General features: G+C 40.8%; 1 protein-coding gene across 1 annotated transcript; it reads right to left on the bottom strand.

Annotated features, from left to right (window-relative positions):
• Nucleotides 1-14381: 14381 nt before the first annotated feature.
• LOC134612350 (putative methyltransferase DDB_G0268948) lies at nucleotides 14382-15305 on the bottom strand. Its single transcript, XM_063456687.1, has one exon. It carries the CDS (start codon nucleotides 15215-15217, stop codon nucleotides 14402-14404), a length of 816 nt encoding a protein of 271 aa, XP_063312757.1. The 5' UTR covers nucleotides 15218-15305; the 3' UTR covers nucleotides 14382-14401.
• Nucleotides 15306-15564: the final 259 nt, after the last annotated feature.

The raw sequence follows: 15564 nt of genomic DNA, 5'->3' as shown, positions 1-15564 counted from the left end.
ATTTCTTGGTTTGACACATTTCAGCTTCTAGCCAAAACCAACCCTCTTTGAGTGTGGATTCTTTCTGCAGTAATGTTATATGATGTATTATCCCAGCCTCATAATATTTTTCTATATTTGGGTAACTAAGCCCACCTTTGCTAGTATGATTACATAAGGTGTCTGTTTTTAACCTGGGTTTTTTGCCTCTCCATACAAAATTGGAAAAAGTTGATTTTATCATTTTTATCCATGGGGGAGGGATTGTTAGCGGCAACATTCTGAACATATATATCCATTTGGGGAGAACATAGGACCTTAAGGTGTTAATTCTGCCCCACCATGATATTTCTAGTTGGCGCCAGTCCTTTAGATCTTTATTAGTTCGTTTTAGGAGGTGTAAGAAATTTATTAACATTAGTTTATCTATATGCTTCATTATTCTAATCCCCAAATATACAAATTCTTCTGGTTGTAGAAAACCGTATTTAGTTTGGTATTCCTTTATTATGCTTACTCCGACATTTTTATACAAAGCAATCGATTTGGTCATATTTATTTTATAATTTGAAATGGTGCTGTACAATTCGATTTCTGCCATTATTTGGGGTAAGGAGCTCTCTAAATCTTTGACATATAGGAGGGTATCATCTGCGTATAATGATATTTTTAAATCGCCCTTAACTGTGTTAAGGCCTTTTATTAATTGATTTTGTCTTATTCTTAAAGCAAAAATCTCCATAGTAATAATGTATAGGATTGGAGACAGGGGACATCCCTGCCTCGTTCCATTTTCTAAACCAAACCAGGAAGAACATATATTTTGACCTACCGATCTTGCTGATGGGTTGGCATATAAAGCTCTGATCGCATCCAGCATCCACCCAGAGATATTGAATGCTTCCAAGGCCCTAAACATGAATCCCCAACTGACCCTGTCAAACGCTTTCTCTGCGTCTAAGGACAGGATCAGGAGGGGATCCCCGCTTTTGTTCGACATGTCCATTGCGTCTATTAGCCTCCTCACGTTATTACCCGAGTTTCTCCCAGGGATAAATCCACTTTGATCTGGATTAATTATATCCTCCAATATTGTTTTTAATCTCTTAGCTAAGATTGATGCAAACAGCTTAACATCCACATTTATTAAGGAAATTGGTCTATAGTTTATTACTTCAGTTGGTTTTTTACCTGGTTTTAGTATTGGCAGGACATTTGCTTTCAGCATTTCTTGTGGGAACGCTCCCTTTTTTATGGCCTCGTTGAAAGTCTTAGTTAATGGATCTGCAATTATATCCTTCATATCTTTGTAAAACCTATTACCGAATCCGTCTGGTCCTGGAGTTTTATATTGTGCCAGTTTATTTATTTGTTCTAATACCTCTTCTTTTGTGATATCTTTATTTAGGTTTTTTCTTTGTTCTATGGATATTTTTGGGATTTTCACCCCCTTAAGATATTTTTCTATTTTCTCATTTGAATTATTTTTAGGTAAATTGTACAGGGATTTATAGAATTGATTAAAAGCTTCTCCTATTTCTTTAGGTGCTATGCATGCTTTCCCATCATATATGATTTTATCTATTCTATTATCTGCTTTCCTTTTTTTTAGTTGGTTTGTTAGTATTTTATCTGCTCTATTTTGCCGGTAATATTTAATTTTTAATTTAACAATTTTTTTTTCTGTTTTCTAAGATTTAATTTTTTATAGTCTGTTTAATTTGTTCTATTTTGATTTGACCTTCTCTATTTGGGTTATCCTTGTATTCTTTAATAATTTGATATAATTGAATATACCACATAGCCAACCTCGATCCTTCTGATCTTTGGGTATCTTTTTTAATCTTTATACAATGCCCTCTAATCGTTGCCTTATATGCACACCATGTTGTTATATCTGGTATCTCTAACGATTTATTTTCTATAAAAAAATATTTAGAGGTCTCTTTCAAAAATTCTTGATTTTCTTTTCTGTAAAGAATTGACTCATCTAATTTCCAGGTTGTCCTTGAATGATTGATCTTCCCTTCTTTTAATGTCATTATGATACTGTTATGATCAGACCATATCATAGTTTTTATCTCTATTTGTTCAACTTTTTCTATTACTCTTGTATCACCTATGAAAAAATCAATCCTAGAGTATGAATTATGAGGCCATGAATAAAAGGAATATTCTTTATTTATTGGGTTTCTTATTCTCCAAATGTCGTATAAGTTGTTCTTTTTAATAATGTTAGAGAAGGTTTTAATGTTCCTAAGTTTAGTTTTGTCTATGTTTGTATTGTTCTCTCTATGTGTGTCCATTTCTATATCCAACACACAATTAAAATCTCCCCCCAATAATATACAACCCATAGCAATTTTATCTACTCGATCTAGGACTTGAGAAAGTAGTTTCATCGGATTAGTATTAGGCAAATATATATTTACCAATGTATTTAGATCGCCATTAATTATACAAACTAAAATTAGGAACCTTCCTTCGACATCACTCTCCTGATGTTGTATTTCTACTTGTATATGTTTTGAGAACATGATTGCTACCCCTGCCCTTTTTTCCTCTTTTTTAGATGAAGTGAATACCAATGGAAAAAATTTCTTACACCACCCAATTTTCTCCTCAAGGATCCAATGTGTCTCCTGTATTAGTGCCACTTGAATATTTTCAGATACTAAATAATCTTTAAAAGCCCATTTTTTTTTTGGAGTATTTAAACCCTGAATGTTAATTGAAATTAATTTCACCAGTTAATGACTGATTAACCATCCTCTTTTTTTTTCCCCGTTGCTTAACCCTGATCACCATGTCGTTCACCACTGTACCTAAGTCATTCATTCTACACATACATTCTTCCATTTTATTATCTTCTACTAAAATCTCTATATTGTTTAGAGATCTATACTAACATTAGCTTAAATTGCCTATTATAGGCAATCTCTAAGTCCTATTAAGAACTCATGGGCGAAGTAATTTGGGCGTTATGGCGGTACAGATTAGTTTATCTGCTCTACATTTATTGTTTGATTTTCACATATTCAGATTCTATGTATATCTCTCTCTCCTCCTCCCTCCTTCCTCCCTCCCCTCTCCCCATCCCCCCCCCCGTGTACTTAAGGAGAGGGGAGATGAAGAGAGGGGAAAAAAAAACAAAAAACCCGTGCCTATTATTTCGTTGTGATCTACACTACTCTACTTCAATCCTCATAATATAGTTTACTCTAAGTGTTTACTTATATCACACTTGAAAAATATTGTGCTTTAGTGCCTATGTTCTCTGTTATGTTCTTTTATATAGTGCTTCTATTGTCCCTAACTATAATGCTCCCCTTATTATTTGCTCTTTTTATTCCTAAACTCAGAGAGAGGTGTATATATATTGATTCCAGCTTCCCCATTATTTACAGTCTTATGTCTAACTCTAATCATGTCTTTTCTGCTCCGTGTTTATATTTTGTTCTCTGTTGTGTTTACTACTGGTGTACATACATGCAAATTATTGTGTCATTACATTGTACTCGTGAATCTGTAACTATTATTTTATAAATTATTCTATTCGCCGTTTTTTTTTTTTTTTTTTGCAATGCACCATTTCTTATACTCTGGGTTGCCTACTTTTGAAAATGGTATGCCATAATAGTGGAAATGTTATTACCCAGGCTGCCATGCTCTCTCAAATGCGATATAGGCCCAGAAAATCACTTTGCCAAATTTCAATGTAATAAAGCCTAAATGGATAAGCAGTATATATGACCGTGTAACTTTCCAAAACACCATAAAACCTATACATGGGGGGTACCATGGCGCTCGTGAGACCTCACTGAGCAGAACTAGGAGTGTTTCAGGGCAGTAAACTATATACTAACAATAATATTATCAGTGAAAGCACAGATTTTATGTGAAAAATGCAAACAAACACTAAATTTGGCTAGGGTTTGTGCCCAAGTGGCTACTACAAAAGACTGGGCATACCCCATTTTGAATACCCTGGGATGTCTACTTTTTCAAATGGTATGCCATGATAGGGGTAATTTTCATTTCTTGGCTGCCATACGGTCTCAAAGGCAGCCTGGACACTGCAAACTAATCTGACAAATTTCAAGGTGAAAAAGCATAAATGGATAAGCCGTATATATGACCGTGTAACTTTCCAAAACCCCATAAAACCTATACATGGGGGGTACCATGGCGCTCGTGAGACATCCAAAAGCATGGTACTTACAATTCAAAGGCGGTATTCCAAACCATGATAATGCAGGCCCATGTATTGGAGATTTGAGGAGATAAGAAGAAAATTCCAGTAGATGGGAAAGAATTTATAGACTTCTGAAAGTGTGCCCATGTAGAAATCAGAAGGACCGGTCTTTCCTGATGTTTCCAATTACTTTCAAAAAGATCTTCTAGCTGTGCTAGACAGTCTCTCCTTCATACTGAATGACGTGTCCATACGATACTTTAGGATTTACTCTGGTTTGGCTCATGTTAAATATTTACTTTTTATATTATTGCAGTAATAACCATTTACATATAATTTTATGCAATATGGCTTCTACAATGTTCCTTATTACTAATAACATGTTTACAAACTATACAAATTAATCATTTTACTTTTTTAGTAGCTGTAAGAAGATCATCATAGGAAATATCCAGTATGTACAATGTGAAAGCACTACAGCTCCACCCAGTGCACTGGAGTAGTAACTGCATAAACCCACATGTTGTTACACCATGCTCTGGGTGGGACTCTGTTCATCCTGGTGTAGATTGAGAGAGGTGTTTCCACCCTTGGTTTCCTGCCTGGTTCAGCTTGCTCCTGTATAAAATTAGAAATTTTATAACATTTTATTGGTTTATAAAATGCGTTATTGTAATGTGTATAAAATACAAGCAATGCATGAACTTCAAATAACTTCCAATTTAAAATGTAACCTCACACCGTTTATGAAGCAGTTGGTAAAATAAACAAACTCCTTTATAATTACTAAATAAAACCTTAAGAAAATGGAATAGATTCTATAAAATACACGTTTCCTATTACTTATTTTATTTATTGTAAGTTTAACCCCTTTAAGATTTGAAGTTTTAGGATGTTTACAAATCTAAACGTTCTAAAGACCTTGTGATCATACATGCAAAATAAACCAAATGGATACCTGACATAATGCAAACATTATTGGATCTTGTGTGAGCACCACCCAATGCACAGAACATGTTCCTGTAGGTGACCACTGAAAGGCATAAAGTGAGCTTCTAAATATGAAATAATCCTGGTTTATATTCTATTACTAAGCTGTGTATGGAGAATAATGAAATACATTTTAATAAAGTTAATCTTCACATGTTTGTCACATTCAAGTGGATTCAGTGTTTTCAAAGATCTCTAATCTCCCTCCTCCTGTATGTAACTGTTATTTACAATGTCTTATTCACTTGCCAATTAACAAATATTTACCTACAGTTATTCATGGTCCATGTTCATCTTCGCTCTGACCTTTCTCCTAGCCTTGTGCGGAATTTCAGATTTCAAAATTTCGTCCATGTATATCAACACATCTTTAGCTTTCCCTCTTGTATTGATGTCTATGGACAAGATGTTATGGAGCATTTTTTTTTAAATCCAGGCCAGGGGGCAGCTTGTCCCAAGGAGAAGGGATGTAGTGTGAAGAGAAATGTGTTTGCCAATGTGAAAATCTGCTGTATTACCTGTCGGTCAATGTAGCAAACTTCCATGGAAAACTTCCAGTCAGCAGAAGAAAAAGGACTACACCAAAAGCCCACACATCCATCCTGGGATCTGCAGCTAACGGGTCCATGGAGGTTTCATATAGTTCAGGAGACATGTAAGACATTGTTCCTGTCTGGTGCCTGATTGATTTGCCCTTGGCACAAGTTAATCCAAAGTCTGTAATTTTGGCTCAAGAGCATTCACTATCAAACACCAGGATATTTTCTGGTTTAATATACCGGTGGACAAGTCCCCTATTCTTCATGAACTCGATTGCACTGGATATCTGCACTCCACCTCTTCACTACAGCTTCTGAAAGACCGATTTGAAATATTAAATGCATTTTGAAATGTTTAGATTTCTGCATACGGTAGCTATAGTTAGTCTGCTTAATTTCAGTTATTTGTTAATATGCTTACATTAACCGGAATCGGCGACAGTAGATCCCCAATCGGTGAGGGCTCCTGAGCAGACATAAAGCTCTTGGGTTTCAAAAGCCAGGCCATAACTCCCAATGATATTGTCATGTAAGAAGGACAGACTGAACTCCATGAGGAAGCTACTCTGGGACAGCCTGCTTTTTATCAAAGCCTTTACTTGAGCTGCAATTCAAACAGAAAATGACTATAATGAACATGTAACATTTAAATTACAGGTATCGGAGGAAGCAAGTCAGTATTTGTATAATAAATCTGTCTATTTTTGGAAATTGAAAGTTGTCATTTGAAGAATTGGAGAACAAAAGGAAGTTTCTGACAGGCAGTTAAAGAGAATTTGATTTGACAATATGCAGATTAAAGAGCAGTTTAACCAAATGCACTATAGGAAACTAAGCAAAATGGCCAAATACCAATAATGTGGGGTAGAGAACACAAACAGGAGAGGAAAGATGAGTTTAAGAGAGAGAACTGATGTTTTGGTTTTGAGCATTACATTCCACAATTCTAGTAATTGACTATTTTTGTTTTTTTTTTATTTTAGAATTGGTTGAAATCCTTCCTTTTGATGCTTATGAATGCTTACATTTACAATAAAAGAACCCAGGGACATCTGCAATCATGAGAATTCTTAGTAAAATGTAATAACTGACATGTTTTCTTGTCTCACCATTAATACAGAGCCAAATGACCCACTGCCAAGCTTTCTGATGACCGTAAATAACTCCGACAGGTCAGCCTTGTGCAAGGTCTGGGAAAACATATCAACCAGACCTTCCAGGAGCAGCTCCACGTTGGATCCACTGGCTGCCGTGACTAGAACCTGTAATAAAAATAGCATGTTTTACAGCCCATTAGTGAACAAAATTCAAATCTTGGATATTCAAGCCGCATGTCCCCCAAAATGCACTAACTTTAAGGATATTGAATCTAAGGGTCTTGCAGTGAAATGCAATAGTCTTTAAAAGTTTTAAAATATACAGACAATATTTGTATTTTTACCTTTTTTTACTGACAGTATATCCAAACATACTGACTAAAAGTAATTGGATTGAGATTAATTAAGCTTCACCTATAACAACCATCAGCACTCCAGCTCCTACATCTCCCATAATTCTGGCAGGGGGGTGAAGGTTGACTACCCTGACCTAGAACATATTACTCCCTGAGGGATGTTGCCTGGAATAGTAAAAAAAAATATAACTCATAAAAATTGGAAAATGTTTACCTTTTTAATTATTTTAAATAGCGAAGATATAGATTTTCTGTAAATCAGTTGGATTTGATCTCTATTCGAGTCTTCAACAGGTTTTGCTGTAAATATTCTAGAGATACTGAATCTCTGGGATTACAGAGTAACAGGGTAGAAGGTGTGCGAACCTGATTTATAGGGGGGAAGCACAATGTGGACAATGGGTGGCCATTTACACGTGTGGCATTAGGTCGGGCTCCCTGACTGACCAGGTATGGGTGTGTCTATTGATATGTAAATTACATTGTATTCTTATTACTTCGTCCTAGCTGAGAGAACCTGAGACGTGAACAATATGAATGGAACAGTTTTTGTGTAGAAACCAAATTGAAGACTAAAGTTATAGTTCATTATCCGATATCTATCTTGTATTAAATCCTTATCTTCACATTAATATATTACTCTTTGTATCAGGTTCTAACATTATCTTAAAATAAAGTTAACCAAGGATAGTCAATAGAACATGATACATTGACAATCCTTGAACTGTCCATTTTATACACATACACATAACACAATCTCTTTAGTAGTGATGTACCGAACTGTCCGCCGGCGAACAGTTCCTGGCGAACTTAGCGTGTTTGCGTTGCCGCGGCGGGCGGACACATGCGCAGTTCGATCCGCCCCCTATTCGTCATCATTGGGCAAATTTTGACCCTGTGCCTCTCGGTCAGCAGACACATTCCAGCCAATCAGCAGCACTCCCTCCCTTCCACACCCTCCAACCTCCCTCCCAGCATCCATTTTCAATTCATTCTGAAGCTGCATGCTTAGTGAGAGGAGGGAAAGTTTAGCTGCTGCTGATTAGATAGGGAAATTGATAGCTAGGCTAGGGTATTCAGTGTCCACTACAATCCTGAAGGACTCATCTGATCTCTGCTGTAAGGACAGCACCCCAAAAAGCCCTTTTTAGGGCTATAACATCAGGCTGCTTTTTTTTTTTTTTTTTTTCCTGTGTAATGTAATTGCAGGTGCCTGCCTGCCAGCTTCTGTGTGAGGTTCACATTGGATACTGTGCCCACTTGGCCAGTGCCACCACTCATATCTGTTTTAACAATTGGTTAAGCTTTAGATTTAAAATAAATAATTTGTTTTCACTGTAATAGAAGAGCAGTTGCCTGCCTGCCAGCTTCTGTGTCAGGTTGGATGCCTTGCCCATTTGCACACAGTGCCACCACTCATATCTGTTTTAACAATAGCTTAAGCTTTAGATTTTAAAGAAATCATTTTTTTTCACTGTAATAGAAGATCAGTTAGTTGTCTGCAAGCGTCTGGGTGTCAGGCCTACTTCAGCGTGTGCTCTGCAGACCTGTGCCAGCGTGCTTTGACAGTTGCCAATCATATCTGGTGTCTCTTTAGCGTGCTTTTACAAAGAAAAAAGGTTTCCAGTGTAAGCTAATAGCAGCCAGTCAGTGTCCTTCAAGCGGCTCTGTCAGGCCTTCCTTCAGCGTTTGCCCTGCACAACCCTGCCAGCGTACTTTGACAGTTGCCACTCATATCTGGTGTCTCTATAGCGTGCTTTTACAACCAAAATTTTGTTTCCACTGTAATAGAAGAGCAGTTGCCTGCCTGCCAGCTTCTGTGTGAGGTTCACATTGGATACTGTGCCTACTTGCCCAGTGCCACCACTCATATCTGTTTTTACAATAGCTTAAGCTTTAGATTTAAAAGAAATAATTTTTTTTCACTGTAATAGAAGAGCAGTTAGTTGTCTGCAAGCGTCTGGGTGTCAGGCCTACTTCAGCGTGTGCTCTGTAGACCTGTTCCAGCGTGCTTTGACAGTTGCCAATCATATTTGGTGTCTCTTTAGCGTGCTTTTACAAAGAAAAAAGGTTTCTAGTGTAAGCTAATAGCAGCCAGTCAGTGTCCTTCAAGCGGCTCTGTCAGTCCTTCCTTCAGCGTGTGCTCTCCAGAACTGTTCCAGTGCACATTGCCAATCATATCTGGTGTCTCTATAGCGTGCTTTTAAAACCAAAATTTGTTTTTCACTGTTATAGATTGAATAGCAGTTACTTGTCTTCAAGCGGGTGTGTCAGGCCTACAGTGTGTGCTCTGCAGAACTGTTACAGTTCACATTGCCAATCATATCTGGTCTCACAGTAGCTTGCACGCATAGTACCACTAATCACAAAAAAAATGACAGGCAGAGGCAGGCCACCCCGCAGGGGCCGTCGTGGTCGTGGTGCTGTGATTCCCTTTTGCCCTAGAATAATGCCCAGTTTTCAGAAGCCACGTACCCTGAACTTGAAAAGTTCTGAGGACATAGTTGACTGGCTAACACAGGACACCCAATCTTGTACAGCCTCCGCTCGGAACCTTGATGCACCATCCTCCTCCAGCTTAGCTTCAGGCACCTCTCAAGATACCACTCACCCGCCTGCCGCCACCACCAAAACTAGCACCACAGCCGCTTTACTTGGTATGTCAGAGGAGTTATTCACACACCCGTTTGAAGAAATGAGTGATGCGCAACCATTATTGCTAGAGGATGTAGATAACAGGGATATGTCTCAGGCAGGCAGCATTAAACACATGGAGGTACGGTGTGATGATGATGATAATTGTACCCGCTGCTGCTTCCTTTTCTGAGTTGTCAGATACAAGCGAAGCGGTTGATGATGACGATGCGTCCATGGATATCACGTGGGTGCCCGCTCGGCAAGAAGAAGAACAGGGCGAAAGTTCAGATGGGGAGACAGAGAGGAGGAGGAGACGAGCTGGAAGCAGGGGGGGGGGGGGGGTCGTCGCAAGGAGCTAGTGGCACAGTCAGACAGCATGCATCGGCACCCGGGGTCAGCCCGACAGCACGCCAATCAACGCATGCTGTGTCCACCACCAGAATGCCGTCATTGCAGAGCTCAGCAGTGTGGCATTTTTTTTGTGTGTCTGCCTCTGACAACAGCGATGCCATTTGCAACCTGTGCCAAAGGCAACTGAGTCATGGTAGGTCCAACTGCTTTGCGTAGGCACATGATCTCACATCACAAACGCCTATGGGATCAACACATGAGTACAAGCAACACGCCTACTCTAAGCCGCCATCCTCCTCCTGGTCCAGCATCTTCAGCCACGTCAACCACTGCTGTCCTTCTTGCCCCCTCTCAACCATCCGCCACTCCTTCTCCCGCCTTGAGCAGTTCCCGCTCATCTGCCCACAGTCATGTGTCTGTCAAGGACATGTTTGAGCGTAAGAAGCCAATGTCACCAAGTCACCCCCTTGCCCAGCGTCTGACAGCTGGCTTGTCCGAACTATTAGCCCGCCAGCTTTTACCATACCATCTGGTTGAGTCTGAGGCGTTCAAAAAATTTGTAGCTATTGGGACACCGCAGTGGAAGGTACCCGGCCGGAATTTCTTTTCACAAAAGGCAATCCCCAACTTGTACTCGATTGTGCAAAAGGAAGTCATGGCATGTCTGGCACACAGTGTTGGGGCAAGGGTCCATCTGACCACTGATACCTGGTCTGCAAAGCATGGTCAGGGCAGGTATATCACCTACACTGCGCATTGGGTAAACCTGCTGACGGCTGACAAGCAAGGAATGCGTGGCATTGCAGAGGAGTTGGTGACACCGCCACGAATTGCAGGCAGTCCTGCTGCCACCTCCTCTACTCCTCCTACTCCATCCTCTTCCATAACCTCCTCGGCTGAGTCCTCTTGTGCCGCTGCTTCTTGCTCCACATCAACGGCACCCCCCCCAGCTCCCCAGGTACTATTCCACATCCCGGATACGGCAGTGTCACGCCGTCTTGGGTTTGACTTGCTTGAAAGCAGAGAGTCACACCGGACAAGCACTCCTGTCCGCCCTGAACGCACAGGTGGAAAAGTGGCAGACTCCACAGCAACTGGATATCGGCAAAGTGGTGTGTGACAACGGAAAAAATTTGATAGCGGCAATGAAGTTGGGCAAATTGACACATGTGCCGTGCATGGCACATGTGTGTAATCTGATCGTACAACGCTTTGTGCATAAGTACACAGGCTTACAGGACGTCCTGAAGCAGGCCAGGAAGGTGTGTGGCCATTTCAGGCATTCCTACACGGCCATGGCTCACTTTGCCGATATCCAGCGGCGAAACAACATGCCAGTGAGGCGCTTGATTTGCGACAGCCCTACACGTTGGAATTCAACACAACTAATGTTCGACCGCCTGCTCCAACAAGAAAAAGCTGTTAATGAATATTTGTATGACCGGGGTGCTAGGACAGCCTCTGGGGAGCTGGGAATTTTTTTGCCACGTTACTGGACGCTCATGCGCAATGCCTGTAGGCTCATGCGTCCTTTTGAGGAGGTGACAAACCTAGTCAGTTGCAACGAAGGCACCATCAGCGACATCATACCATTTGTTTTCTTCCTGGAGCGTGCCCTGCGAAGAGTGCTGGATCAGGCTGTAGATGAGCGTGAGGAGGAAGAGTTGTGGTCACCATCACCACCAGAAACAGCCTTATCAGCATCGCTTGCTGGACCTGCGGCAACGCTGGAAGAGGATTGTGAGGAAGAGGAGTCAGAGGAGGATTGTAGCTTTGAGGAGGAGGAGGAGGAGAAAGACCAAACACAACAGGCATCCCAGGGTGCTCGTTGTCACCTATCTGGTACCCGTGGTGTTGTACGTGGCTGGGGGAATGAACATACCTTCAATGACATCAGTGAGGAGGAGGAACGGGAAATGAGTAGCTCGGCATCCAACCTTGTGCAAATGGGGTCTTTCATGCTGTCCTGCCTGTTGAGGGACCCTCGTATAAAAAGGCTGAAGGAGAACGACCTGTACTGGGTGTCCACGCTACTAGACCCCCGGTATAAGCAGAAAGTGGCGGAAATGTTACCGAATTACAAGTCGGAAAGGATGCAGCATTTGCAAAATAAATTAAAATATGCTTTACACAGCGTATAAGGGTGAAGTCACAGAACAACGGGAATCTAACAGGGGGAGAGGTGGAAGTCATCATCCTCCTCCTCCCACGACCACGCCGGCAAGGACAGGACGCTTTAAAGACGTGTTGTTGATGGAGGACATGCGGACCTTTTTAAGTCCTATGCATCGCCACAGCCCTTCGGGATCCACCCTCAGAGAGCGACTCGCCTTAACTGCAGATATCGACACTCTGAGGAGCAATGAACCCCTTGACTACTGGGTGTGCAGGCTTGACCTGTGGCCTGAGCTATCCCAATTTGCGATAGAACTTCTGGCCTGCCCTGCTTCAAGTGTCCTGTCAGAAAGGACCTTCAGTGCAGCAGGAGGTATTGTCACTGAGAAGAGAAGTCGCCTAGGTCAAAGTCTAGATTACCTCACCTTTATTAAGATGAATGAGGGATGGATCCCGAAGGGACTGACACTGGGCGATACATTGGCTTAAAAAAGGCCTGAGGAGATGAGCTGCCTTGGGCTAAAAATGGTCCACACGTTGCTGTATTTTAGCTCTGAATGACGTTTGACTTGCGTGACTTATCCGCCACCAACTAGGGTTTAAGCCGCCATGTTTTAGGGCACTTTCTGCCTGTGAAACAAACATAAATTTTTCTGGCCGCTGCTACAGCAGCGGCTGCAACAATACCAAATTTTTCAGGCATGTGTACATGCCTTATTTTTAGGCCCACTGGTGCAGCACTGTGGCTTCAAAAACCAAACCAAAAAAAAAATCCTCCAAGATGGCACCAATATACCAGTGGTCTAAGCATCTTCCCACCTTGGCCTAAAAAGGGGAGGGGATTCAACAATTAAAAATCTCTGCCATTTACACGTCCACTGATAGAAGACGCGGAAGGTATTAAACTGATATGAACAATACTCCACTCCTATCAGTAGGTCCGTCCCATTGTGATTTATGCCCCCCACCCACCGCGCAGGGATGGGGGCCGGGGGGGGAGGAAAGTAGGCCCCCCATTGTGATTTATGGCCCCCACCCACCGCGCAGGGGTTGGGGGGGACAGTAGCTCCCCCCAGTGTGTATCATGGGCTTTGAGGACAGGTGTCAATCCATACCTGCCAAGTGACCCTATGTAGGGGTAACAGTCCCTATTATGCTCTGTTTCAGTGTGTATCAGGGGTTTTGAGGACAGGTGTCAATCCATATCTGCCAAGTGACCCTATGTAGGGGGAACAGTCTCTATTCTGCTCTGTGTCAGTGTGTATCAGGGCAGGGCTTTGAGGACAGGTGTCAATGTTAGGTGATTTCTGCCCTTTATGGGTTAAAACCAGACTCTGCATCAACTATGTAATTTTCCATGGGAGTTTTGCCATGGATCCCCCTCCGGCATGCCACAGTCCAGGTGTTAGTCCCCTTGAAACAACTTTTCCATCACTTTTGTGGCCAGAAAGAGTCCCTGTTGGTTTTAAAATTCGCCTGCCCATTGAAGTCAATGGCGGTTAGCGAACATTTGCGGAAGTTCGCGTTCGCGACACTACTCTTTAGTGACAATTTCCTGTTTGTGAACATTCATTAGGATAAATATATACTTATAAAAATGTGCAAAGAGTGAACATAATTTATAATTCAGACTTCCTAATTTATTTTCTTCCTATATTTTATTTATATGGTGGGATAAAACAGCTTCCAGTCCCTTTTTTTTTTTTTTTCTCCAAACAAAGGTCAATATTTTCTTTATTTAAAGATTACATGAACGTATTGTAATGTATTACATATATTTTATTGTGAGTTTTATGACATTAAACATACCTTTTATATATGCGGTAAACATGAGAGCTTTTACAAAAGCAACAGGGATGTTACCGATGGTTGGTGTCCATAAATGAATTTTTTGAATGTGGCAGTTGAGACAAAAAACAAATATATATGGAGAGTTGTAAATCTTCCTGCTTACGTGTCCTCATTCCTGGCTCTTCCATCGTGTGATGGAATATTATCATGTGGCAGAAAATAATGGTATTTATCTGCTAAATGTTCCTTGTTCTGCTGTTGAGCTTTAAATATGTTACAAATTTTGAATACAAGAGGAAAGTGTTGACACATGCTACACTATCTCTTCCCCAGTCCATTATTTCTCCAGACTCATGATGATTTGCAGGCTAGGACACAATAGTGTTTGATATGGACCTTAATGAGGGCTGACTCAGACCCATCTCCTATAATGTCACAAAACCTCTGTTCAAGATGCATCAGGAATCTGATGGCTTCATTTTTATCATGTTTCAGGAATTCTTGATACATGTATATAGACTGAAAAAATCCTATTATTTCTTCAACAGACATTTCAAATACAACGGGGATGTCCGTAACCCACTTCTTGTCTTTTAATGGTATAGCATTGAACACCTCTTCATACTGGTGATGCATAATATTGTTGTTTTCGTACTTGAATTCTGATATTTTGTCTAAACACTGCTTCATAACAACATTTAGCGCTGCATCATTATTGCCATCTTGTAATTTAAAAATTGGAACAAAAGCATGAACTGCCAGACAGCCGTTGGGCTTTAAAACTCGAACTGCTTCATGCACACATTTTTCCACATTGAACCAATGAGCAGCAAGTCCTGCATTTACAAGGTCCACAGATGCATCATCTAGGGGTAAGTTCTCAGCAGCAGCCACCTGGAAAGTTACATTTTCCAAGGAACAGAATTGTTTGGCTTCCTCAAGCTGAGATTCACTGATGTCTACACCGATAACCTTTTTGAACCTTTTTGCTAGAGGCATTGTATATCTCCCAGTACCGCAGCCAACATCGACTGCTGTATCATACGGTTTACTTTTCTTCTCCTTCAAATATGAGAAAATCAGATTCATGACGTCACTGGACTCAGGAACCATATACTGCTGGTACACGGATGAGAAGGCCTTGCTTTTAAATAAATGATCAGTCATCCTTAATTCTGGATATTCCTCTTGATGTCTTAAAATCTGTGTGATCTTGGTGGAGGAGTAATTTCCACAAAGCAAGTCTGCTGCTTTATATGTGCAAAATAATATAAGTGGTACAATGATAACACTGCTAAGAACGTGAAGATGCTACACTGTTCAAGCTGTACTATGTCATAACTAATACGACAGGAGTGTGTATAGCATTGCATCTGATGATCAGGCAGTCATTAAATGTCCACATGGTGTATAGCATAACTGGTGAGGGTCACTGAAGGCAGCATGAAGCCCTTATCGCATAACATTAATACGGCTTGCTTAAGGTGAATTAAGGGTGATAATAAGCTTTCCAA

Source organism: Pelobates fuscus, chromosome 5 (genome assembly GCF_036172605.1).
Source record: "Pelobates fuscus isolate aPelFus1 chromosome 5, aPelFus1.pri, whole genome shotgun sequence".
NCBI classification, from domain to species: Eukaryota; Metazoa; Chordata; class Amphibia; order Anura; family Pelobatidae; genus Pelobates; species Pelobates fuscus.
This window is presented reverse-complemented; position numbering and strand designations above follow the sequence as displayed.

Bases quoted from the DNA above. Each gene is read 5' to 3' on its own strand.
- LOC134612350 (XM_063456687.1), bottom strand. From the start codon at position 15,217: ATGACTGATCATTTATTTAAAAGCAAGGCCTTCTCATCCGTGTACCAG.